We start from the raw sequence: 27,975 nt of genomic DNA on the forward strand, positions 1-27,975 counted from the left end.
TAGAAATGTAAATGTTGCAATTTATATATGTAATATATTAAATCATAATTAAACTTTCCATTTACGTGTATTGTTCTTTTATTCGAAAAACCCTTACAGGATTTCCCACAGAAAATTTGTTGGTTAAGGTGGTATGTGTCGAGGGCATGGCAATCAAAGGGGCGGGTGTATGCGTCATGATGAAAATGAAAATATTTTTATTTAAAACACTCAAATAAAACTTAATTTTGAAGAAACTATGACAAAAAATGAACACACACTAAATTATAAATGAATTAAATGTTTTAACCTCTAACGGGAATAGCTGCGTGATGAAGTGAAACTAAAGGGTTAATAAACACAAACTAAACCAGATGTTGTAGAATGTCTGGCGAACGATGATAGATGGCGCAAAAATTGTAAAAACTGATTATTTAACATTAATTACATCATCTTAAAGGAGTGTAAGAAGAAAATATGATGCACCATGTGTCAAAAATTATGATTTATTACCTTGATTTGCGACCTAACACCTTATGAGTTGTTTTGCTTCCTGTAATAAAATATTATGGTGGTAATTGATGTTTATACTCCGGAAATGACTCCGGAAATGACTCAGGAGATGATGTTTGTCCAGGTGTCCTATGGTCTCTGTTGTTTCACGCCTCCCCTTTCCTGTGTGAGTGACTAAATAAGGTCTGGTAGTTTGTATTTTAAACAAGAAGACGGTGTGGTTCTAGCGTTGCAATGATTGCTCCAAAGACTCCTAAAAAGGCGAGACGAGTGTTCTGTACTTCTCCGGGAAGAGGTATTGTGGAAATGGAAGAAAGGATTACTTTCGCTCCTAAGAAAAAACAGAGTGTTAGTTTGACAAAGTTTCTCCATGAAAATGAGAAATTTGTGAGACATGATTTCTCGATGTCTGATAGACGTGTGGGAAGATATCTGTTTGACAAGGAGTCGCGGTTCGTCAGGCTCTTTGCGGGCGATTTGGTAGATGGAATTACTTCGGAGGATCCTAGTCTGGTGTTCCCTGCTAAAGACTGGTTCATATTTTATAACTATGTTTGGAACGATTTGAACAACTGTGGCGACGAGCCTTTGTACATCGCGGAGTGGGACGGCGAGGATCCTCAAACAAGATACCGGGTGGTTGGAGATCATTGTAGAAAGCTGCCAGATGACTTTGTTTATATTTTTCGCTGCGACGACAAGACGAAGATCATGGAATATACTTGGCCGATTCCCGAGTCTGAGCATTACAAGTACTACAACTTGGTATATCTGCTTCAATGGAAAGATGTGCGAATGTTTGACAACATTTTTTCATGCATTGATAAACTGTTTAGATGGTGTGAACTTTATGATCGCTACACATCCGTTAAAGTGAAGTTGTTCCACCCAGAGAGGTGTGTCCCACCCTCAGGGGCCGGCCTCCTAACCCCGCCTACCTATTACAGGCATTAAAATGGTACCAGTTTGGATCATTCAACACACTTGCTTAACAGGCTTCAAGAAACCATGGCTTCCCCATGCTACACCAGTACCTTTGCGCTCCCCGTACCAGGACTTGATAAAGATGAAAGAACCTACAGTTGGACCAGTGCCCTCAAGCCACCCCCGGCGATGCCTGATGACAATGCAACACCCTACAGCGGCAGCGAACCTCTTGAGACGGTCCCTACAATACCTGATGTTGTTCCAGCATGCTACAACAATATCCTTGGGACTGCTCCGGAAACGCCTGAAGGGTTTCCAGTACACTACGATCACAGCCTCGAGACGGATAATGGAAAGCCTGTCGATGAGTCATCCCCAATGGATACTACTATGCCAATTTCTGACAACTCTTGGTTGGATAAATTTTGCATGGACCTGGGGTATCACAACCTGACCTTCCTTACGACTCCCTATGGTTGTACTGGTTCAGTAGCTGGAGCAGCACACTTTGCGGGGGTCGACTCCACCGACGGATGTATCCGGACTGACGGCTTCAAGCTCATAAAGACAATCGTCGTGGCACTTTTGCAGCATCTTGTTGACAAAAAGCTGAAAGAGCTCTGTAGCGGTTGTGAGGTTAATCACCCTAGTCAGCTTAGGCACAGCTGTATTTTTGAGGCTAATGCCTATTTCTTTGACTTTTACTTTGAGGAACTGTCACGTGCTCTGTTCAAGCCAGAACTCAAACATATCATTTCTCAAGCATTGAACCGTTGTGGATTAAGGATTCATCCTCTGAGGGTTCAGGGGTCAGTTGACAGCATCTTACACGAGCTGCGTGAGGAAATTTTTATTGTGGAAAAACTTTCTGGGATCAGAGAAAAACTTGGAGGCCCTGACAACGAAAGGATTGTCCGTGACGCTGTGGACAGTTGGAAGGGTATCATTCATATTGACTGAGTCTACCAAAAACCATGGGGAATACATGCTTTGTGACTGGATTGGTCAAGTGTCTACTTAAACATCGTATTAGATGTGAGATGACCAGCTTACTTTATAAAATTGTTAATGAAAACTCTGATGTAAATGTATCTGTTAACAGATGTGATGTGGATGCTAAACGCCTTACAAATCTCGAGAACCAAATGTCTGTTGTAAGAAATATTTCTAATGATTGGTCTGCACTGATGCGTTTATGCATTAACAAGGACGAATCAGTTTCTGTAACTATTAAAAAAATTTTAGACTTGATGACTGAATATGGTGCCATTATCAGAATTACTGATATATTATGCATATGTACATATGTGACTGATTTATGTGTATTTACAATGTCTAGTAATGATAAGGATTATGTTTGTGAAATTATTGAAACATTGGTTGATTACCTTCTTGACAAAAATATTGTGATGTGTATAAAGTTTCTACACTACATTGATGACTTATGATGTAAAATCTTTCACAATAAATACTTGTATCACTTTGAACCTCTGTGTTATTCGTTTGTGGAGACTGGTGTTACAATATGTCTGAAGAAGTAATGAAAAGGATTTATTACACGCCTTCAAACCCAGGTTCTTTAGGTGGTAAACAACGTTTAAAAGATGCTGTTTTGAAAGAAACGGGTGTTCGCTTAACCAATGATGAAGTATCGGAATGGCTCTCTGGCGAAGATGCTTACACACTACATAAAACTGCACCTTTAAAATACAAAAGGAATAGGGTATTTGTCTATGGTATCGATATGCAGTTTCAGGCTGATCTAGTTGATATGTCTGCATATGCTAAGGAGAATGACAACAATCATTTTCTGTTGACATGTATAGATCTGTTTAGTAAATATGCTTGGACACGTGTGTTAAAAAACAAGTCCGCAGTAGAGGTTGCTAAAGCCTTTGAATCAATACTGGAAGAGGGACGTGTACCAGAGAAAATACAAACAGATAAGGGGAAGGAATTTTTTAACAAACATTTCCAAAAGCTTATGAAGAATTACAACATTACGCATTTTGCAACATCCAGTGAATTAAAATCAAGTGTAATTGAGAGGTTTAACAGGACTCTGCGAGGAAGGATGTGGAGATATTTAACGGCTACAAACTCAAAGCGTTATATTGATATACTTCAAGACATAACACGTGGTTACAACGTCAGCTATCATAGAAGTATAAAGATGAGGCCGATTGATGTAAACGAAGAAAACAAATCCGAGGTGTTACATAATCTTTACGGTGATAGCCGATCTCACAGTGTAAACCCCATATTTAAATACAAAGTTGGCGACGTAGTTAGAATTTCTAAAGTAAGAGGTCCTTTTGCAAGAGGGTATGAGGAAAACTATACGCAGGAGTTTTTCACTATATCAGCATGTATCCCAAGAGAGCCACCTGTTTACAGATTGTGTGATTATGATGGAGATGTCATCGAAGGCGTTTTTTATGAGGAAGAGTTACAAAAGATACTTGTAAGTGAAAACAAAGCCTTTAAAGTTGAAAAAATATTAGACAAGAAGAAGCAAGGAAACAAAACATTATTGCTGGTACAATGGCTCGGATGGCCTGCGAAATTTGCATCATGGATCGATGAAAAAGAGTTGGTTGATGTGCAGCCGTCAATAAAATAAAGGACCGGCATAGATGTCATGCATTTGTGTAAAAACCTACCATGGCTGAGGGTGGCTTTTATGTTACATTGCCCTGCAATGCTTCGTTAGCAGCCTATCCGGGAAATAAAATATCTAATTATACAACCAGCTTAGCAAGAACTATGCATCTGAAAGGTGAATGGGAGGTGGGCTTGATAGAATTTGAGTATCCTACGTCATGGTATACATTTAATGAGGAAGATGCTATCTTTATTCTCGACAATGGTATAAAACATATCACTGATTACCCTGCTGAAGGCAAAGAAATTGAGATCTTCATCAACGGCGATCAAAAGACATCGAACGTACTTTACAGAATAAAATCCGGATATTATGATGACATTGTTTTCTTGATCAGGGAGATCAATGCAAATCTACCATCGGGTGTGAGTCTTGGATTTGACCACGTTAAAAACAAGGTGTTTCTAAAAGGACCCCCAAAGACGTCACTAAAGTTTTTCGGAAAGTTGGCAGTAATTTTAGGTTTAAAACCGGGGATTGCAATAGAAACAAACCCTCCAACTCATGATAACCATGGTATCGGTCACACATCTGTGACGTATGCGCCCCATCAAGCAGATATAAATGGAGGATTCTACACTATGTATATATACACAGATATAATAGAATATCAATCAGTTGGTGATTATCATGTACCACTACTAAGGTGTGTCCATATAGACGGTGAGAACAACAAGATTATTAATGTTAGATACGACAGGCCGCATTACGTACCGGTGAATAAATCTTCTATCACTGAGATAAGTATACAGGTGAAAGACAATCAAAATCAAGACATAAGTTTTAGCTACGGAAAGGTGTGTGCTAAATTACATTTTAGACCCGTGAAACAACGTCTTTTTTAAAGGGGCTTGGAAAAAATGGCATATTACAACAATCATAATACTGACCCCATGCGTTACGTTGCCTATTATCAGAATCAGGCAGGCAATGGGCTTCCTGGCTATGCAGGGGGTGGGGTTATGTACGGAGCGGGGTTGGGAGGCCTTTTTCGCGGGCTCTTTAGAATGGCTATACCATTACTAAGACGTGGGTTTAACATAGCTAAACCACATCTTAAATCAGCTGCAAAGAACATAATAAGTGATGTTGTTAGCCATACAATGTCACAGTCTTTTAACAATAACAATAATAGTCAAGAAGGATCAGGTCTGATGGTAATGGCACGCAAAAGAGTGTCTAGACCCCCAGGTGCCCGGAGGAGTGGCCAGACGCAGAAGAAAAGAAAACGACATCTGAAAAAAACTTCAGTTGTAAAACGCAAGCGTAAGGAGTCGGGAAAGTGTCCGGCAGCAAAAAGGAGAAGAAAGACAATATTTTAGACCATGGCTTTACTACACAGTATGTCAGAAGAATGTTTAAAATCAGAGCTGGATCTGTTTACAGTACCTCTGACTCAGATGGCTATTGAGAAAAATACATATATAGAAATACCTCCATTATCAGCGATTTCAGACTCTACACCTCTGGAATTTTTTATTTCCGGAACGGGGGAGGATTATGTGGATCTAAACAATACATTGTTATTTTTACGACTCAAAATCACAAATCCAGATGGCACAGATATTGCAGATGGAGCTCCTGTGGGCCTTACAAACTATCCGAGCTGTTCGATTTTTGGGCAGGTGGATGTGTCGTTGGGGGACCGACTTATATCACAAAGTACTAGTACATACCCTTATCGCGGGATAATAGAATGTCTTACCAATTATGGGAAAGATGCTCTTGAAACACTCTTCAGCGCTGCGTTGTTTTATAAAGATACCGCGGGGCATATGGACGTAACGGATCCTGCGGGGGCAAATCGAGGGTTAACAAAGAGGGCTGCCTTCACCAACGCCAGTAATGTGGTCGAACTTCTCTCACCTGTTCACAGCGACATTTTCTTTCAAGAGAAACTGATGCTTAATGGGGTTGATATTAAAGTTCGTATGACCAGAGGAAAAGATGAATTTTGTTTGATGAGAAGCGACGCTACGGCCTACAAGCTAAACATCCTGTCAGCATCTTTATTTGTGAAAAAAGTGACAGTATCACCGGCTGTAAGATTGGGGCATGCACAAGCATTGCTTTCGACCACTGCCAAATACCCAATCGACAGAGTATGTCTGAAGAATTTCTCAGTACCTGCAGGCTCGCGTGTCTGCAATCAAGAAAACTTGTTCTTAGGAACTCTACCAAAATCTATCGTAGTAGCGATGGTTGATAATGATGCCTTTGTGGGGGCGTATGATAAGAACCCCTTTGCATTTAAAAACTACGACCTTGAATTTTTATCCATTTATGCCGACGGTGTCCAGATTCCTTCAAAACCGTTGCAACCTGAATTTGGAAGCGGTTCTGCAGTGAGGGAGTTTTATCAGTTAGCACTGGCCTCTGGAAGACATCTTAAAAATCAAGGACTATCTATTGATAGAGAAGAATTCCTGCACGGCTATACACTCTACGCATTCAATCTAACTCCGGATGAGGAGTGCGGGCAGCACATTTCGCTTATTAAGAGTGGTAATATTAGACTGGAAGCCCGTTTTAGACAACCCCTCCCCCGGACAGTAAATTTAATTTTATACGCTACTTTTGACAGTGTTATAGAAATATCAAATCGTCGGCAGGTCCTGGTTGACTACTATTGATACTCAAAAAATGAATACTGTACAGCTTACATCAGTTATGGACCGGATTTCCTGCGACATTCATTTTCTCGGAGTACTACCATGTGATTATCTACCGAAAGAGCCTTTAAAAAAATTACCATCAATGGTTATTTTGAACACACATCCTTCTGGACTCCCCGGCCAACATTGGTTAGCCATCTACATAAACGAAGAGCGTTTAGGATGTTTCTTTGACAGTTTTGGCAATAAACCAGATTACCAAGGTTTTCCACCAATTATCAAAAACTTTTTAAAACTCAATTCTAAGGAGATTCAACATTCGAATGTGCAAGTACAGGATTTTACATCAGACACATGCGGACAGCATTGTGTGTTTTTTCTTTACCATATGACAAAGGGATTTGAATATGATTATGTACTGAAAATGTATAGTGATGATTTAATTAAAAATGATAAAAAAGTGTCTACATTTGTGAAAAGATTAAAACAATCTAACTGTAATGAAAATGTTTTCAAATGTATTCAGTGTGTACAAACAGGGGAAATGTTTATGTCTGTATTTTCTTAATAAATAACTACCAATGACAAGTATTACAGCTTTTGGGGGGTTTTATTTACGACATTCAACATTACAGATAACAACAATAATAAACATTCACAGTGTTTTTAAAAATTTAGCCATTGACCTCTGTCAAGAACAGGGGGTGAAAATACATGCCCCTCTAAAGAATTAGATTTTTCTGGAGGTGTACCCTGATGACTCTTTTTCCTTTTATTACTCCTCTTAGACGAGTTTGTAATAACTGAAGTAGACTTGTTTTTGAAAGAGTTAATTACACTTCTGACATAGTGGTTAGGCACAGTAGAGAAAGGTACATTTAAAATAGCAAACGCCTCCAGAAACTCGTTCCATCCAATAGGTCTCCGTTCATCAGCAACCTTTTGAGGGGCTGTGACGCTTTTAACTAAATCGAGCATGTGTGATCCAGGAATCAATCTACCTTTAAACACAAACTCTCCCGAATCAGTCCATGATGTGATATCCTTAGTTTTAGATAATTTATCCAAAATGTATCGAACATTTTTAACACTTCTCTGTGGAACATTCTTTAAAATATCATCAGCAACATTAGACAAAGTATCCGGCGGATTCACAGGACCCGTCACAACAGGGTTTTCATTTTCAATATGATCAGGCTGTGGAAGAGTTAATGTTAATGTGCTGGTCTCCCTGTCCGCTTGTCTAGAAAGGTTTAAAAATCTCTGCAAAACACCTGTATACACATCTTAGCTTTTTCATATGTGTCCAGATCAGATCTGTATAGAATATTTCTTATGGTCATGTCCAAGTCATTTTCCACGGTATGTTGAATAGACTCACGAGGAGGAGCAGTTTTCAACTTATCCAGCTGGTGTTGCGGAACTAAAAACATTTTCTCTGCATACTCCATCAGCAAATACTTATTTAGAGGTGATCAAACTGGTAATGAAAGGTATTGCTACGCTTAAAAGTGGTAACAGAAAACCTCCTTGTTGATTGATTAACCTTCTTTTTCTACCAACGCCAACCTTCTTATCTGCAACAATTTTGATTTCGTTACTTCTTCTCTTCAGTTTCCGATATTGTAGCGGGGTGAGTGGTATATTGCCATGAAGGACATTTAAAGCTACTTCGCACAATGTAACAATGAACTCGTCTGTAGCAACCTCTAAAATAACACGTCTTTGTCGAGGTGTAGCCTTTAATAATAGCTTTAAAAGAGATAGGTTTCTTAAAAGTCTAGCAGACATTTTCAAATATTCGATGAATTCAGCGCTTCTTTTTCTGAATGTATACAACAGGATTTTGTGAGAGCAAATCTGTTCTGAGACGATACTGTTCTGGAGTTTTAGCTTTAAAGTCAATCAGTAGGTAGCCGAAGGGGTTGCTGGTAGCATCTTCATAACATTCCATGAAAAATTTAGTATTTCGAGGGTACATCTGTCTGGCTAACACGTTAATTTGGGTATTATCTCTGGGGTTTTTAAACAGCACCATATAATTGGTGTTCAAGCTGATGGTCCTGCTGGATTTACCTTGACAAAACAAGTTCTGGACAATATACAATGCACTTAAATTTTTGTGGTGTACATAATTTGTAAATACTCTTTCAACTTCAGAATTACCACTAGCATCTTTCATAACATCGTCTAAAATTAAAAAATTTATCTTGTTTGGCGGAAACAAAGAGTCGTCATTTAGATTCTGTGGAATTCCTTCAATAAATTTAATGTCAAACATTTTCATCAAACCAACAATCATAAATTAACACAATATTTTCAATATTTTTAGAAACAATTTTCTCAGCGTTTTGTAACAGCATTTTTACAAAGAATGTCTTTCCAGAGAATGAGGGACCCGCGATTACCATGGAGAAAGGATGTTGAATTCTGAAATCAAACCCCTCTATACCTTGCATACCCCGATTACCGTAAGACATGTTTCAATATCCAAAGGGTCTCGACGTGTAAGCAAGATGCTTCTGTCATAAACGACACGGAACTTCTTAACAACTGACTTGTTTTTCAGTGTGAAATTCTTTTTATTTCTGACATACGAGCCCCTCCATTCATACTTCTTGCTATTGATACATGCAGTTGCAAACTGTCATCTGCCAACACCTGTTCATTACTTTGTGCAACCGATTCAAACTGATCGATAAAACGATTTTCATCATAGTCGTTACCGGGACACAGTATAGCGTTAACGTCAGATTTGAGACTGTCGCCTTTTAGACTGATATTAATGAAACAATTATCACCTCCTATCTGCCTGGAGAATGAGACCATTTCCGACAGAATATTTTGAACAAATATAGTGTACGCTGCCAAATCTGTGGTTATGATCTCGCGCAAATTTAGATTTCTGTGGATTTCTAGACCATTAAAATAGGGTCTCGGGACTATTGTGTAATCACTTACTGTCCCTCCATCACGCACTAGCGTGTCTACGTCACTCTGACTTAAACCCGTAAGGGTGTCTGTCGTGTTAGAATTATCGTTAGGATTTACTACACCATAGCCTGTTTGTAACAAATTTGTTTCAAATCTTTGTTCATATGACCGAATCATTTCGTTTACCGTTTCAAGTAATTGGTCTTCAGAGGTGGAAAGTAACGAATTACATTTACCCACGTTACTGTAATTGAGTAGTTTTTTTGTGTATTTTTACTTTTTTGAGTAGTTTTTAAAATCTGTACTTTTACTTTTACTTAAGTATGTTTTATTTAAAGTATTGTACTTCGCTACATTTTAAATCATATCCATTACTGAGTAAAAAAATATTTTAAAAAGCAAGGTGATGAAGACGCACAACGGATGTAAATGGGCGGGGCCCGCGGGGGAACGCGCAAAAAGAACCATGGAGACGGACGAGACCGGCGCGCGCTAATGCAGACCCGCCTCAGTTCAAATCTTATGAAAGAAACCCCTGGTCATATTTAAGCGACCACTTTCCACTGACGCGAAGCAAGTGTTTCATTTCTATGAAAGGTAGGATTCATGCTCTTAAGTACGAAATTGCACGACGCGTTTTTAATACCATGCGCATTATCTTCCGAGTAGCAGCTTCGCGTCAAGTCGAACACAACTTCAAAACGTCCTCGAGAACGCGCAGGTCATTAGACATTGCAGAGAGAGAGAGAGAGAGAGAGAGAGAGAGAGAGCGAGAGAGAGCGAGAGAGAGAGAATAAAGGTCATCAGGTACCCAGGTCAGGGAAGTAAGAAGATAATAAACGTGTCAAATGTATATAGACACTCATCTCATTATATGCTAATTTAAACTATATATAGTTTAATAAAATAATGTATGTTACCAGCAATACATCAATTACAACCTTACTATAGTGATTGTATTTACAAGCTGCTGACCACCTTCAAAAGTGCATAACTCACATGTAAAAATCATTAAACAATTCCATAAATATTTCTTACTTTAAAAAAGCTTTTTATTTTATTTACTTTTTTTATTGCACTCTAATTGTAAAGATGTTCCTACAGTTAAAAACAGCTAGTTTGAGATGTATATTCCCTTGTCGTTTTTGAACTATACTAGAATCCTCCACCTCTTCCCACTGTAAAAAAAAGTAACTTTTACTCTGAGTAAAGTTAAAATGACTTACTTTTTACTTTTACTTGAGTAGATTTTTAGACAAGTAACTTTACTTTTACTTAAGTAAAATATTATTAAAGTAACTTTACTTTTACTTGAGTACAATATTTTATTACTTTTTCCACCTCTGTTGGTCTTGTGCAGCAGCAAACATTTCAGCCTCAGTCTCATGCCTAGCCCTTACAGTAGGTATTTCTTGACAGCTATGTAGATCATCATCTGAATGCACTCTTTTACCAGCCATTTTCAAAAATATTTAGAACTTCTCCAGGATTACACAGATATTTTCTCTGATTATACCCAAAATAGTATTACAAATTAACGTTAGCCAATGTCGATATAGCCAAACAAAAATAAAAAATAAAAAACACTTAAATTACTCTTAACCGTAATAAAACTTGCAATCCAAAATATATATATATATATATATATATATATATATATATCGCAATTAAACCGGTATCACAAAATAGTAGAAAACCTCTGTAACAACAAGTATTTCAACTATAAACCAGCATCACCAAAAATAACCAAATACATATTTAAAAACACATTTAAAACAGCTTCGCTAAAAATTTAAAAACACATTTAAAACAGCTTCGCAAAATAGTAGAATAAAAACCCAGCAACACCAAAAATAATCAAAACATATTTAAAAAACACATTTAAAACAACTTTGCAAAATAGTAGAATAAAAACCCAGCAACAACAACACTTATTTCAACTATAAACCATTATTGTGTGAAACAGCATCTTTAACTTGTTGAATCAGTATTACCGTGCTTCGCTGTACGTCGAACTCCTTTCTCTGGGCTTTTTCAACGTCCATCAAGCGATCAAGCAGCACTCTGTTCACCAAGTTTTGTTCTTCAGAAGTCTTTTTGTGAGCTTCAAATATAAGTCTGGTCAATAACTCTTGATCTTTAGACCACGAAATTATGGCTGCGACGCCTTCAGTCAGTCTTCTCACTCGAGCTGTCAATTCCTGCAACAACTCATTGATGAAATGTTCCTGGTTTGTAGGTAGAGATGTTTCAAAAATCACAGAAGATCCATCCTCAACACCGGCACCAACCACATTTGGCAGATTAACAGTCACAGATGTCTGCGAGTCCAAAGACGATGGCAGTACGGTAGTAACTACCGGTACTATTGCATCACCGTTAGCTTCTGAGGACCTTGCCAACGCTGCAGACCATGAATTTGTGACATCTCCAGCTCCTAACAGGTTTTCTGTATAGAAATCTGTTTAAATACAGCAAGATTAGTATACTACAACACCACAGTATTTAAAAATCGAATATGTGGTCATATAAAGCACACTTACCAATTGTTTTAATGAAATCTGTGGTAGTATCCAGAGGTTGCACATCAGAAACTAGTGTATGGTCCGGGCATGTCCTTTTATCACTGGTAATAGAACAGGCCTGCTTACGTTTCCGACTAAGACTAAGTCTTGAAGATTTTGTAGAGGTTTTCTGTGGTACAAATCCTGGTTGTGTGACTAGTAATGCGGCATCTACATGTATAAAACAGAAAGAAAAGTTTTTTCAAAAAGAATTACGACACATGTAACAGTCAATAATACACATTAAAGAGATGTAAAGATCAAATAATATAGTCACCTTGCAGTTCGCAGCCCTCATTAAAGCCTTGAGAAACCTCATTTATTGCGGGGTTATTAACTATGGGTATAAAAGTGTAAAAAATGTAAGTATAACGTTTTTCAGAAAATCTGATTGTATAATTAAAAAACACAGTATTACCTTGCAGATCGCTGTTCCTAGTGTCGCTTTGCTCTTCAATATTTATCAAAGTAGAATTCACTAATTTGGAATAAACGTGTAATATAAAATATACATAGATAAATGTGCTCATATGATCATTCAGGAAATTTACTTGAAAATATACTTAAAACACTTACAAAGCTGGTCGATCTGGTCAAAATGTTGGTAGGGATTTAAAAATTCCTGTATCGTATACATACACATTTAAAAGCCTGTTAAATGTTAAAAATAAAAACAAAATAAGACTGTTTTTACAAATGAAGATAACTTGGTATATCAAACATGATAAATAAAACATATAAAAACAAATAAAATAACTTACCAGCAAGTCCTGAATCCATTGTTTGAGAAAAATAAAACAAGGCCTCTTTAATATAACTGAGAGAAAGAGATGTCCTCGCGAAAATCAGTTACTGATGTAAGGGCCCAAATGAGAATCCTACCTTTTGAACTACGGAGGCGGGTCTTGCCAGACTCAGGAGGCCGTACCCCACATATTTACATGACACGAACCCCACCCTATATTTTATTTGGCTATTTAATTTTTAAACCTTTTACAAATAAGATTATCAACTAGAAATATAAGCTTCTCTAGTAAATTATAGAAACTTATACATTTATAATGTAAAGAATATATCTTCATGAAAACTGATGGGTAAAAAGAATGAACTAGACAAGCCTGTAGTTAAAAGTATAATTACTTATCACTGTTAAAAGAATAATTTTATTTTAAATCATACATTTAATATATTAACATTTTAAACAGTATAAGACAAATGACATAACATTTCACCCACGCATACTTATAATGATATGTATACGACTTTTTATATGTGTAGACATCTAAAGCACAAAAGAATAAGCAATGCTATACTTAAATATACTTTTTAATTGAATTACATTCAAACACTACAAATCAAAAGATCTTTTTTCCCCAAGAAAAAGGTGTGTGTGTTTAAGAAAGGGTGAATTCAAATATCGAGAAAGACCCTTTGGCGTGAGCAGACGCTTAGTCTGCAGGGAAAGGAAATGTCTTAACACCTCGCATAGGTCGTAAAGTATAGATCTATTGAACTAGATTATTGTAAAACCATGACACCTTGTTTGTGGGAGATGACAGAGTCTGCAAGGAAGTAATATTTGAATATCAAGCAAGGACCTTTGGCGTGAGCAGACGCTTAGTCTGCAGGGAAAGGAAATGTCTTAACACCTCGCATAGGTCGTAAAGTATAGATCTATTGGACTAGATTATTGTAAAACCATGACACCTTGTTTGTGTGAGATGACAGAGTCTGCAAGGAAGTAATATTTGAATATCAAGCAAGGACCTTTGGCGTGAGCAGACGCTTAGTCTGCAGGGAAAGGAAATGTCTTAACACCTCGCATAGGTCGTAAAGTATAGATCTATTGGACTAGATTATTGTAAAACCATGACACCTTGTTTGTGTGAGATGACAGAGTCTGCAAGGAAGTAATATTTGAATATCAAGCAAGGACCTTTGGCGTGAGCAGACGCTTAGTCTGCAGGGGGAAAGGAAATGTCTTAACACCTAACCGAGTTCCTAAACTTTTATTCTATTGAACTGTACCGACGTATCAGAAGTCTTGGGGCGTGACCCAGTTAGACGACGATGACTGGCTTGGAAGGAAAGATTTACACTACAACCTTCAAGACAGGAAGACAACAGCTTATTCAATTGAGCTCCTAACCGGTACCTCTTTTTTAAAAAACCTACCTAAATACTATTACAATTATTTTATTTAACATTGTTTCTTCATCAGGTCTTCTTATTTCTTTAATCATATGTATTGATTTATACACAGACATTATGCTTAAAAGCAAAACATTCTGGCATACAATTCTAACTTATCTTTTTTACTATCTTCTGATTTCTTTAAACACTCACACAGGAGAGGGGAGGCGTGAAACAACAGAGACCATAGGACACCTGGACAAACATCATTTCCTGAGTCATTTCCGGAGTAATTTCCGGAGTATAAACATTAATTGCCACCATAATATTTTATTACAGGAAGCAAACATCTCATAAGGTGTTAGATCGTAAATCAAGGCCATAAATCATAATTTTTGACACATGGTGCATCATATTTTCTTCTAGTGTAACTAATGTAGCATGAAAATAATGCACATAAATAACGTGAGCAAGAGCGCTCAACAATTATATCTAATCAACAGGCACGTGAAACCTAGTTAGCAGGTTGCTCAAACAACAAAATCACCAGCTAACTTAAAAAAAACATAAGTCCACTTGTTCTTTTGCAAACATAAACTCTTTTTGTAAGTATCATGTTAATATTATTTATCGAAAATGAGAAAACACAAGACAAATCTAATCCTCATCAAAGGATTTGATCCACGTCCTTGAAAATCAAAGTACATCTAATGGTTCTGCATGATTAAAACGGCGTAATTATCCTGAATGAGATTTTATATGAAAATTATGCTTTCAAGTAAAAGGTAATTTATCTACGAGCACTGGATTATGTGCTCGGCAAGCATTTATAAGACGCTTGGCCTGTGTTCGGTGCAAGCTCTAATAACCGCAAAGGTTTTCTTACATGAAAGTCAATTATAATCATCTCTCTTTTAAGTCTCTCTCACATCATAGAAACGTCGGCTTGAGAGCACAACATTTTCATTTAGCTTTGTGCTGAGAAAAGCCAATGTTTGATCATAATTGATTCTTTTTTTACTAAGTTTACTGGGTTTACCTTACATTGAAGATATATACCTGTAATGTAATGTAATAAAATACATACACAGATGTGATGTGAATGTGTAATGTTTGTATATGTGTCCTCTGGAAAGTCTTTGAATCTGTTGCATGAGCAATGGAGGAGCTACACGAATGAATGCATTCAGAGCTTTATCACTTCTCCACCAGCTTCAGGTAAGACACAGACACACACACACACACACACACACGCAATGATCTCTCTGCATCTGTATAATTCATGCAAAATCATAAATTAAATTGAAATGCACTGTTACACATATATTACAAGTAGTATGCTAAAAGCCCTCGTTGTCTCGCTCTCTTGCTCGCTCACTCTTTCGTGCTCTTTTGCTTACTCGCTCTCTCTCTCTCTCTCTCTCTCTCTCTCTCTCTCTTTCTCTCTTGCTCAGGGTTGGTCTGTAACAGAACATTTGATCAATATGTGTGCTGGCCCGATGGCTCTCCAGGCACTACTGTTAATGTTTCTTGCCCGTGGTTTTTACCCTGGTATCATAAAGGTAAGAGACACACAGGATAGATGAATGTACTCCACATGCAAAGCGAAAAAGCCATTAAACTTGTGCCAGTGTAAGAAGTGTAGCACAGTTAGAGTAAAAATACAGTATGCCAGACTTTATGTACACCGTTAACCCTGATATTGTCTTTACTTAAACAATCAAATAAACATCACTTAATATTTTCTGTTTTGAAGCCAAAGCTTAAAAAAGTTTAGTTGATTTAACTTTTAAGCCTACAAAATCCATTAAACTAAAACATTCAAGTAGAATGAACTTAAAATTATTAGTTCATGTTGTGAGGAATACCCATAATCCTTTGCGCCGGAATACTTTGATTTTTTTCTGCTTTTTCACAGAATAAAACTGATAAGAACTTTCACTACTTAAATATTTGTTAATAAATTGTCATATAGGTTTAAGCTCTTATATTATTGATGTTGTTTTGTTGTAAATTATAATTTTGTAAAGTCACCGTTCAGGTGATCAGTGTTTCCGTACATGAACCCTGTTCAGAACACGTTATTGTATTTTTCTCCACAGTACTGACAATGCATGTCAAAAACAAAGTTTTGTGTGTGTTTCTGGAGAATCACGTTTATTCAATGACTGACTTAAAATCAGTCATCAATTCTGTGTTATAATACCATTTGTAACATCAAAAGTAATATAAAGTAATATAAAGTAATATAAAAACTAAAGTTATATGCAAGGGGTTTCCTCACAAATTTCTAGTAATGTCAACTAATCTGGATTAAGAGTGCAGGAATATTGGAAGAAGTCTATTCAACTTAAAATTGTTGTTAGAACAGTTTATGTTTAAGTAATCATTACTTAAAGTTTTTAGGGCAACAAGTTTGCTTCATTTTTTTAAGTATATTCAACTTATCCGGGCTTACAGTGTATGGCAAATTATAATATTGTATTATAACAGATTTTAAGTACTTCTATTTCAGTCCACACAACTGTCCTGGAGGTTAGCACAATATACTGTATGTGTTTAAAGTAATGCAGAAATAAAATGGCATAGGATCGGTGTGATGACACATCGTGTGTATCCGAACATAAATAACAAATATCTATAAATACTAATGAGATCACATGGGAATGGGATGAAAATATGTTTAAATGATTTATTTGTTTAGCTTTAGGCTTGTTAATAATTTATGCATTTCAATTCTCTGATCTGAATAGTAATGTGTGTGTGTGTTTCTGTGTTTATGTGCATGCGTTTGTGTGTCCGGAGCAGTTCGGCAGGGTCTGGTGTATCGCGTGTGTGGTGCTGATGGCAGATGGACTCACAGTAAAAACACAAGCGAGTGTGAACAAGATGATCCGGGACAGGTGACACACTTGCTTTTGTTGTCACCTATAATGGCTTGTTTTCGAAGGTTGATGCTAATGGACGATGAAACGTTTTTTTCTTTCTCTGTGAAGAGGCAGTACGGTCAGATTCTCAGTAAATTCAGAGCCATGTACACCGTGGGATACTCACTGTCTCTGGGAGCGCTAATTCTTGCCCTCGGCATTCTGGTGACCTTTCGGTAACTACCTGACCATCTCGCACACACAGACACATGCTGGCAAAAAACTCATTCAAAAGTGAATTTTATGCTCTTGAAGGAGCATTCGTACAACCAGTCCACATGAAACAGTACATATTGAGTCATTTTGCTACGTTAATGACATGGTCTTCATGATCCTTACGATTTATTTTAAACCATGTGTATGAAGTGTGTAAATCGGCATGTACAAAGACAATACGTTAAAAGTGTGTCACAATGAAATCACACAAATTTGAAACAATGCTTTCTCATAATGCACCTCTGCAGAAAGTTGCATTGCATGAGGAACAACATCCACATGAATTTGTTTGGCTCCTTCATCCTGCGGGCGCTCTCCATTCTCCTCAAAGACGCTCTGCTGGATCAAATGAACAGCGCTCAAAGCGGACCACATCATTATCAGGGCCAGCGTTGGGTCGACATGCAGGTACAAACACTCAGTAATGCTTCATCCACTGTCAACATATTATATTGCTATCATAGGAGTAAAATAACAAGCTTATTTATGTTATTATAGCTAATTTATTTTATTATATTTTGTAATGTCAATTTATTATTATTATTATTATTATTATTATTATATAAAAATCATGAAATGTGACCTAGATTTACATTTGCTTTAGACCTGCAATCCATAATTTTCAAATATGAAAAAAATCCCTCATTTATAAAGCTAGAACTATAGTTTTTATGCATATGTGAAGGTCCACGTACAGTGCGCGTGACGTAAATTTCGCCATCCAAAGAGTACGCGTAAACTGCACACGCACCACTGGATTTTTGTAACTGCGCATACTTTTTATGCGTAGGTCATGCGTGCATGTAGAGGATAATGTACAACCCCAAAACAGAAAAAGTTGGGACATAGTAGAAATTGTGAGTAAAAAAGGAATGGAATAATTTACAAATCTCATAAGCTTATATTTTATTCACAGTAGAATATAGTTACATATCAAATGTTGAAAGTAAGATATTTTGAAATGTCATGCCAAATATTGGCACATTTTGGATTTCGTGGGAGCTGCACATTCCAAAAAAAGTTGGGACAGGTAGCAATAAGAGGCCAGAAAATTTTAATGTACATATAAGGAACAGTTGAGAGACCAATTTGCAACTTATTAGGTCAATTGGCAACATGATTGGGTATAAAAAGAGCCTCTCAGAATGGCAGTGTCTCTCAGAGGTCAAGATGGGCAGAGAATCACCAATTCCCCCAATGCTGCAGCGAAAAATAGTTTTCTGAGTTTCTCAGAGAAAAAATGCAATGAGATTGAAGTTATCATCATCTACAGTGCATAATATCATTCAAAGATTCAGAGAATCTGGAACAATCTCAGTGCGTAAGGGTCAAGACCGGAAAACCATACCGGATGCCCGTGATCTCCGGGCCCTAAGACGGCACTGCATCACATATAGGAATGCTACTGTAATGGAAATCATAACATGGGCTCAGGAATACTTCCAGAAAACATTGTCAGTGAACACAATCCACCTTGTCATTCGCTGTTGCCAGCTAAAACTCTGTAGGTCAAAAAAGAAGCCATATCTAAATATGATCCAGAAGCACAGGGGTTTTCCCTGGGCAATAATCATTTAAAATGGACTTTGGTAAAGTGGAAAACTGTTCTGTGGTCCAACGAATCAAAATTTGAAGTTCTTTTTAGAAAACTGGGACGCCATTTCATCCGGACTAAAGAGGACAAGGACAACCCAAGTTGTTATTAGCGCTCATTTCAGAAACTTGCATCTCTGATGGTTTGGGGTTGCATGAGTGCGTGTGGCATGGGCAGCTTACACATCTGGAAAGGCACCATCAATGCTGAAAGGTTTATCCAAGTTCTAGATACATATGATCCCATTCAGACGTCGTCTCTTTCGGGGAAGACCGTGCATTTTCCAACATGACAAATGCCAGACCACATACTGCATCAATTACAACATCAAGACTGCGTAGAAGAAGGATCTGAGTACTGAAATGGCCAGCCTGCAGTCCAGATCTTTCACCCAAAGAAAACATTTGGTGCATCATAAAGAGGAAGATGCGACAAAGAAGACTTACAGTTTTTTACAATCACTTTGCTACTATTTTCAGAACATTGATGTCATTTTTCACAACTCTAGACACAAAACTCACAACCAAAGATCAAAATGCACATTTTTCAAAACTCTTAACTCTTTTCTCAATTGCTTGGATACAATACACATAAAACTTGGATCATTTGTTCATTCAACCAAAATCACATGTTCAATATGACACAACTTAACATCAAAGTACTACTATTTCAAAAGGCTATTCACACATCACATTTCAAATAAGTGTCTATTCATTTTCTTACAATGATCTAACTATCAATCAATACAACTGCTCAAAATGATAAGTAACTGTTGCATTATTCGTAATAGTTGTATGGAAACAGACAAAGAATCTTCCATGTTTACTGAAAATCATGAAAGTTTCAAGATAATGAGGTTCATTGTAACCAATAAGCATGGAGCATGAACCAATTATCACTGTACTGTATAGATGCAGGCCCTTGTAATTGCTTGTCCAATTCTGCCAACTTGTTACTGATGATTGAGTGCAGATTGTGAAATGATGTGACCTATGTTGTGATTGTACTGTAGTGTTTTCATCAATACATTACAAACTTTGTTCAATGATTCCAATGTGTCTGTCGTATTCTCTCTACTACTGCAGTACTTTTACAGATATGTATTTGCTCTACATGTACCATAATGAAATCTGTATCACCAATTTTGTTCTACAATATTTAATGATTGTACAAACAATGACTTAGTGAAACTATCAGTTGCTTGTGTGTGGGTGATCTATAGTTATGTTTCCATGATATTTCACAGTAAATTTGTGTTTTGAAACAATGATTGTGCAAGTGCAAGATGTCTTTAAAGATGTGAATGCACAATGCAATGTTTTGAACACTAGACAGCCTGTGTTACAAGTGATTACCGTTTTGAGTTTTGTATCTAGAGTTGTGAAAAATGACATCAAGGTTCTGAAAATAGTTGCAAAGTGATTGTAAAAAACTGTAAGACAGTTGAGCAACTAGAAGTCTGTATTAGACAAGAATAGGACAACATTCCTATTCCTAAACATTGGTCCTCCTCCAGCTGTTCCTTATATGCACATTTAACTTTTCTGGCCTCTTGTTGCTACCTGTCCCAGCTTTTTTTGGAGTGTGTGGCTCTCATGAAATCCAAAATGAGCCAATATTTGGCATGGCATTTCAAAATATCTTACTTTCAACATTTGATATGTTATCTATATTCTACTGTGAATAAAATATAAGTTTATGAGATTTGTAAATTATTCCATTCATTTTTTACTCACAATTTCTACTATGTCCCAACTTTTTCTGTTTTGGGGTTGTAGAATGTAGTTCAAGAGATGCATTGCATTTTGTTCGAATGTGTGTGTGTTGAACGTCTGTTTGAGTCAAATAAACTTTGTAAGGCGGTGCATTTGCCCGTGTGCGTACGTTAGCATACACGTAAAAAAACTAACTATACTCCAGGCTAAACAGTAAGCATATATTTATGATATTGGTATAATTTCACAGGAAAGTCAGATTGAGGTCATTTGACTTTAACTCACATTAAGTACGTAAAGTAACCTGCAATCATATGTTTGAACAGAGATGGCAATAGAGAGCAAAAAGTTACAGATTGCAGCTTTTAACAGTAATTTCTAATAAACATGTTTGTAATGTGATATATATTGCCATAGATTAGACGTTTTGAAATAATAGTGATGATGTCATGTTTTGTCGCAGGTCACATGCAGACTTGTATCTCTTGTATGTGTTTCTCAGACCGTCACTGGGTGTCGTGTTGCCGTGGTGATGATGCAGTACAGCGTCATTGCAAATAACTATTGGCTGCTGGTGGAGGGCTTGTATCTACACAGTCTCCTGGTCATCGCCGTTTTCTCCGAGAGGAATTACTTCTATATATATCTGTGCATCGGCTGGGGTGTGTTTGAGACACTAAAATTGTGTTCACACTGCACACAAATCTGATTCGGTTTTCAAATCAGATCTGTACTGGTTAAAATTCCCAAAAAACACTTGAAACTGAATGTATTTGTACTCAGACTGTGATTCTTTTCACACAATTTTTTTCAGCACCAATCCTGTAATGACTGTGAGCATCTCGGTGTTATCATTGACTGAAACACAATATCTGCTGCAGTAACTCTTGTGTCTCTGTGTTGCAGGTGCACCTCTTATTTTCGTGTTACCGTGGGTCGCAGTCAAATACCTGTATGAGAATCAAGAGTATGTCTCTATTTGTTTCGTTTTTACATGAAGTGAACATTGCATTAAACAAAAATCAAGCTATTTTTGCAGAGAATTTTAACCAGCTGGTGATTTTAGTTGCTCTCAAGTTCACACAGGTGTAGTTTATAATTTGACATTACAAATATTTTATAGTTCAACCCTAACAAATGTCTTTTTGTGAACTATCTTTAAATAATGAATAACAATTAAATAAATACGTAATAAGATATTTTCAAATTGGGTCAGAAATTCTCTGTTAAAAAATAAATACGTCATTTACATGCTGCCTCTGAAACTTTCATCTGTCTTAAATAAATCGGATCAGGTTCAATTTTCTGCATTTTTCGCATCTGTCGTAAGCATTTCGAGAGGTGTTTTGACCATTCAGGGCCACCGTACAAGTGCTTTAAAAAACACATACGAAATCTTTGCACGTAAAAAAATACGACCACATGTTGAGCCAATCATGCTTACACACGGCTCCCAAAACTTTAGTCTGCCTTAAACAAATCGGATCAGGTTCAATTTTCTGCATTTTCCGCATCTGTAGTAAGAATTTCGTGAGGTGTTTTGACTATTCAAGACCGCACAAGCGAACGCCGAATTACACAATAGCGTCTGACAAGTTTAATCCACTTTGTCTCGCAGCACAAAGCACTTTATGAACTTTATGAAAAAATAAAAGAAAGAGATTGCAGATGATAATTTTTTGCGCATTTTTTCGCAACATATCTGACAAAGTGTGCGTATTCTACGCATAACAAATTTTTAGGTTGACGAATACGAAAAAAAAAAACGCAAAAATGTCGGACGTTAGTGTGCAAAGATCTTAAGTGTTGCTAAAACAAGTGTTGGGGCCACTGTTTATACAGTATGAAATGTTTGGAGTGATTTTGCAACTGTTTCCTATGTCTTGTCCAAAGGAGTGACAAAATGCACTTAGAGTGTTTTGCATTTAAACTCCTTACTGCAGATGCTATAATCTGTACAGTTTTCTTAAAGGACAGTTAACGTAAGAATTTTTGGTGTATAAAGACACCATGTTTTCAGATCTCTCACAAATGTACAATGCAGGTCTATAAAAGACAACCAGCATATCAAATCCTGATTGAGTATACAGTATTAAAAGTGTTTGTGAAGGATCTATAGAAACAGGTGTAAATCTATCATTTTTATGACCCACTTAACCTGCTGATTTCCCCTAACAATAGTTTTCCTGTTCTGTTTAAAAGGAAGTGAGATAGACTGGTTGACTCACAGCTCTTAAATGTTGTACACGTTTATTTTATATTTAGCAAACGTCGTCTTTTAAAGATAGCTAAGTAAATAACTAGGTACTTGTTGAGCATTTATGACTGTGCTGTACAAACTGTGCCGCCCCGGATGAATTCATTTATAAATAATCATGCTATCAAAAGGTCTCTGGCAAAATTACTTCATTTTTCATTGACAAATAACAGTCAGGGTTGAGTCTGAATATGGAACGCGGTCGATTAACCTCAAAAAGCTCTGGCAAATTCATCCCTATTATTTGAGGACTTGCAAACAGTATGTTAAACTGTTTACTTGTCAGAAATAAAATGTAAAAATAATCTACTTACGTACCTGAGAAATCTAATAAGATGACTCATATACACGGTGTATTTATGAGACAAACTCTATTCACAAAGAAATTAATCACCTTGTTACCATGGTAACACGTAAAGACACCTGAATCCACAATAATCTAAGTAAAGGACATGGTGAAGCATTTTAAAGTGAACGAAATTAAAAAGGACTTAATTTACCTAATGCACTTTTCTGGTTTTATTGCACATGATTTATCATTCAAATTAAATCAGGTTTGTGTAAATGTAATAACTTTCTTCGGTTCTGAAATGACTTTCAAATTACTTTATAACATCCAGTCATTTTCAGAAAGATAACAACCCACATTTTCTGTTTCAAATGCATATTGATGTTGACTTTAAACACGCAAGTTAAACACTCTTTATTTCTCTGTATCACATACAGATGCTGGGAGAGAAATATTAACATGGGTTATTGGTGGATAATCCGCTCCCCGATTCTGTTTGCATATCTGGTAAGAGATATTGATCTCATTTGATTCATCCAAAATAACAAAATCATGCAGCTGCATCTAATCCAAATACAAAATCAATTGCGTGTATGTATGTGTGTGTGTGTTTCTAAGGTTTTCTGCTGTCATATTGTAAGGCACGTACTGTGAATGCCGCAGGCTCAGAAAGGCTTTATGAACTCAGCATGTCACTGAGCATTTGTACAGCGAGCTCACAAACAGACATACTGCTGCAGGGACATAATAAAACAAAACTGTGAAACTCTAATGCCGTTGTGGTGCCAAAGTGGCAAAAACATCAAGTCTTTTAAAATCAGTTTTCATGTGCCCATGAGACAAATAAAAGATTCACATAACAGGTGAACTGATATAATGTAATACACACAGTACTTACTCAAACTATCTCTCTCTCTCTTTCTCTCGTGTATAGATTAACTTCTTCATATTCATTCGTATAATAAAGATTCTGATGTCCAAGCTGAAGGCCCATCAGATGAGATACACTGATTATAAATTCAGGTAAAAACTTGATCCTCTCATCCTCATCTGGAGGACAGACGCCGATCTTTCATTTAGCGATTCTCTCCCTCTCTTTTTATTTAAAGGTTGGCGAAGTCCACTCTCACCCTCATCCCGCTGCTGGGAATTCACGCCATCCTCTTCACTTTCGTCATCGATGAGTCCGTGCCAAAGGAATCTCTACTGAGGCTCATCCGCCTCTTCTACGACCTCCTCTTCAGCTCCTTCCAGGTCAGAGGTCCAGCGAAGCCCACCAGCTTCACATTAGCATTCACATCATTTCAGTCTTAACCTACGATGTTGACCGTAGTGAGAGTGATATATTTTGATATATAATTATATATTTTAGTAAGATCTTAGCGTCATATGAGCTTACCATGAGGATTTTTGAAGTCTTGTGTTTTGTTTGAAATCGCAGGGTCTTCTCGTGGCCATCCTGTACTGCTTTGTCAACAAAGAGGTGAGGGATATTTACATTTTTCCCTAGATATTTGGGACAAATGGCTTAAAATCACCACAAAAATCACAGCGACATGTCCTGAAGCAGTTGTTTCCCTCCGGGCACAAGAGTACATTTGGGGGGGGGGTGAAGGATACGATATGCTTTGTGCTCAAATAAATCTGCATAAAATGTTCCAAAATTAATTTTCTAAAAAATATTTTACTTACATAATCATATGCTTACAATTCCAAGATAAGGTAATATCACTCACTCCATCTCAACATTCATGTCGGCGTGATGGCAAAATCAAATGGAAAGATAAATGTAGAGGTTGAGGGGGCTCAGACTGTTGAATATGTATTTGGGGGGGGGGCTAAAAAGTTGGGAACCACTGTTCTGAATTATAGCAGCTTCACAACTTTTGAATGTTAAGGTAGACATCAGGTGGTGACCCACAGTTTGTTATAATCCGATTAGAAGGAACATGAAAGTTTGATTTCCAATATGAATAATTTTGATGTGAATTTTCAGCACATTATGTTAGTGTAAATAAACTTTAATCCCTAAATTATTTCATAAAGGTTCAGAGTGAGATGTTGAAAAAGTGGAAGAGGTGGAAACTCGGGCACGACATTGAGGAAGAATACCGCCACACCCACAGCCAGACACACCAGGCCAAGAGTGGCAGTATCGCTCTGGCCATGGCACATGAATGTCCTGACACCCCAGAACTGGTGAATTCAGCTCCGCCCTCTGCAGAGTCCCAGCGTCTGGTGACCGCCCTTCAGAACGGGGCGAGCCAGAGCCGGGTCAGGCTGCAGTTGACCTCCGGGCCAGAGGAGGGCGGCAGTAACTGCAGCTCTCTGACGGAAGATGTTTGCCTGGAAGAGCGCCCGCTTAAAGAATTGATAACGGAAACCAGGGTCTGAAGGATCTCCACATGTTGATGAAATGATATCGTCACTGAGGTTGAGAGTTGACGGCTTTTTCAACACTAGTATGAATGATGAATGGAGATGAAATTACGTTCAAGATCTTGAAATCATCATGGCAAAACAGGGAACAATTGTGAAATGTTATCTAGTAAGCTTTAAAGTTGAACTTCATTCACCATAACTGGTAACTACTAGGGGTGTAACAATACATCGATACGGATCGATGCATAGATTACTTTATTTTTACAATACGATGCATTGATGCCACACATAAAATATTGATATGAGGTACCTTTATTTTGACACTCTTTGCGTCCTCATTCCTTGACGTAACGTCCATCTACGCATTTCTGTTCAATCGTGCATTTTTGTTTATTTTCGTGTGCTAGTGTCAGCAAGTGAATGCAATGCAGCATCAAAGCGGTTGTACCCACGAAAACACAGCAAAAGAGACAGAAGACGTTGTGATTGCTATTGGACGCAAATCGTGGGTTTGGAAATATTTTGTATTTGCAAAATGGATTGAACAAACAGAAAACTTTGCCAGTACCAGACAAAACACTAAAGACCATTACTGTTGCCATCATGAGCTTGATTTAATGTGACATTTTTTCCCTCATTATTTATTTTTCGCTATAAAGTGTATTTTTGCGTAGTTTGTTTTTGTACAGTAAATGTCCCAATTGGGACAGATATTGTTCCTTTTTTTTAAAGAGTTTAATTAAATGTTAATGTTATATATTTTGGTTGCATTTGTGAGTTATTAAAAATGTAACTGCTTAACGAGGCACGTAATATTAAAGTATCTATAAATTAAATTAAAATAGCCACAAAATGTTTGTTGTTTTGACAAATATCGCATCGTTGGCGGAGATGATCGATGGTATCGTATTGCAATGAAATTTCCAATTGACACCCCTAGTAATTACCCAACAAAAATAGCATTATTGGCGGCTGTTACTGCTTGAAAAGCTTACAAAATTGTTGCTTAAAACCAGTAACCATATTAAAGCTCTTCATCACCAATATCTTTCCAACAGAATAGAGATGCTGGGTTGTAGAGTAAATGCCACTAGGGTTAGGGTTAGGTTAGGGTTGGGGTTAGGTAAGAGTCTCTTGGTTTTAGTTACCCACCTTGCAGTAAAATCCGCTTTCAACGAGTTGCTCACCAAAACCTCTCACACTCATATAAAGCAGAAGGGAATAAACTTTGAACCATGTGACAGAACATCCATAATTCAGATCCACTTCCACAGAACCTTCGACCTCAGGAGCAGTCAGATCTTCAGATGAGAGACCGGCTACCAGTGCTGTCAGTCAACCATCATCAGATGCTCGTGATAAATATGGATGTGCTTCAAGTTTCATATGACATAATAGACTGTATTATGGAAAAACATTTTGATACATGTGTCGAATTCATTGTAAACTTTGAAAGTCATTTGTAAAGCAGACAATCTAACAGTATACTGGGTTTAATCTCACATACATGCATCAGCTACCCTGGAGTGCCATTCAACACACAAAGCTGCCCTCAAATAACTCAACTGAGATTGTTCAGGAATGTTTCCTTATGGTTCCCTCGTGAGCCAGGAAGGCTTGTGGGATTATGGAAAACCTCAGACAGCATTCAGAGCGACTGTAAGAATCATTACTTATGGAAAATTACATGCCTAATCTTTCCATGTTTAGACGAAACGGGTTTGTTTACTTTAAATCCAATTACATTCCTGTTAATGATGCATTATGGTCAGTATTAAAAATGTTGCCAACCATTTTTAAATGTAAAGCTTGAGTTGTTGAAATGAAAAAGATAAGTTTGGCAGGTTTGATGTTGTTCAGCTTGTTTAACAGCGTACTAAATCGTGTCTGTAATACATTATGGAGTTTGCTATGTTTGGAGTCCTAGTTCATTTGAATGTACATTTGTTCATAATGAAAGAGTTTATATGGCCCACTGTATGTGTATATCACTATTGCTTGTGATAAGATGAAGAGAAGGAGTTAAAGAAGAAACATAAAGAAAGATTGTACAAATTAAACTCCTTGCCTTGGGCTGTAAAGTAAATATGTTTGCTTTTACTGTAATGACTGTTTCATATGGAGGTCTCTGGGAATCACTGTGTTAAAGCCACTGTGGACTTCTTCTCCATAAATCATTGAGCAGCAAACACACACAGACACACACACACAAACAAATAATTGTGTTATTACCAAACCGACTACTAACACGTAATAAAAATCCAT

At 37.1% G+C, this 27,975-nt stretch overlaps 1 protein-coding gene and 1 long non-coding RNA gene across 4 annotated transcripts; one reads left to right on the plus strand and one right to left on the minus strand.

The window, feature by feature from the left end:
* Positions 1–12,182: 12,182 nt before the first annotated feature.
* LOC129424196 (uncharacterized) lies at positions 12,183–12,768 on the minus strand. Its single transcript, XR_012360246.1, has 3 exons — positions 12,616–12,768; positions 12,475–12,534; positions 12,183–12,368 (listed from the first exon to the last, which is right to left on the minus strand). It is a non-coding gene; the product is annotated as an uncharacterized lncRNA (long non-coding RNA).
* A 2,632-nt stretch (positions 12,769–15,400) lies between these two features.
* gcgrb (glucagon receptor b) lies at positions 15,401–27,874 on the plus strand. Of its 3 annotated transcripts, none has more exons than XM_055204101.2 (12): positions 15,401–15,548; positions 15,785–15,892; positions 17,139–17,233; positions 17,327–17,433; positions 17,722–17,881; positions 21,246–21,444; positions 21,689–21,749; positions 23,766–23,835; positions 24,263–24,351; positions 24,438–24,582; positions 24,770–24,811; positions 25,375–27,874. In XM_055204101.2, the coding sequence occupies exons 1-12, from the start codon at positions 15,440–15,442 to the stop codon at positions 25,720–25,722; spliced, it is 1,533 nt and encodes a 510-aa protein (XP_055060076.2). In that variant the 5' UTR covers positions 15,401–15,439; the 3' UTR covers positions 25,723–27,874. The 3 variants fall into 3 exon arrangements, with proteins under 3 accessions (XP_055060076.2, XP_055060075.2, XP_055060074.2); XM_055204100.2 differs by having other exon boundaries at positions 21,285–21,444; XM_055204099.2 differs by having other exon boundaries at positions 17,333–17,433.
* Positions 27,875–27,975: the final 101 nt, after the last annotated feature.

This window comes from Misgurnus anguillicaudatus, chromosome 3 (genome assembly GCF_027580225.2).
Source record: "Misgurnus anguillicaudatus chromosome 3, ASM2758022v2, whole genome shotgun sequence".
NCBI lineage: Eukaryota > Metazoa > Chordata > Actinopteri > Cypriniformes > Cobitidae > Misgurnus > Misgurnus anguillicaudatus.

Bases quoted from the DNA above. Each gene is read 5' to 3' on its own strand.
- gcgrb (XM_055204101.2), top strand. From the start codon at position 15,440: ATGTTTGTATATGTGTCCTCTGGAAAGTCTTTGAATCTGTTGCATGAG. The intron at 17,434-17,721 runs GTAACTACCTGA...GCACCTCTGCAG, and splicing joins GGCATTCTGGTGACCTTTCG to AAAGTTGCATTGCATGAGGA. The intron at 24,352-24,437 runs GTAAAAACTTGA...TTTTATTTAAAG, and splicing joins TACACTGATTATAAATTCAG to GTTGGCGAAGTCCACTCTCA.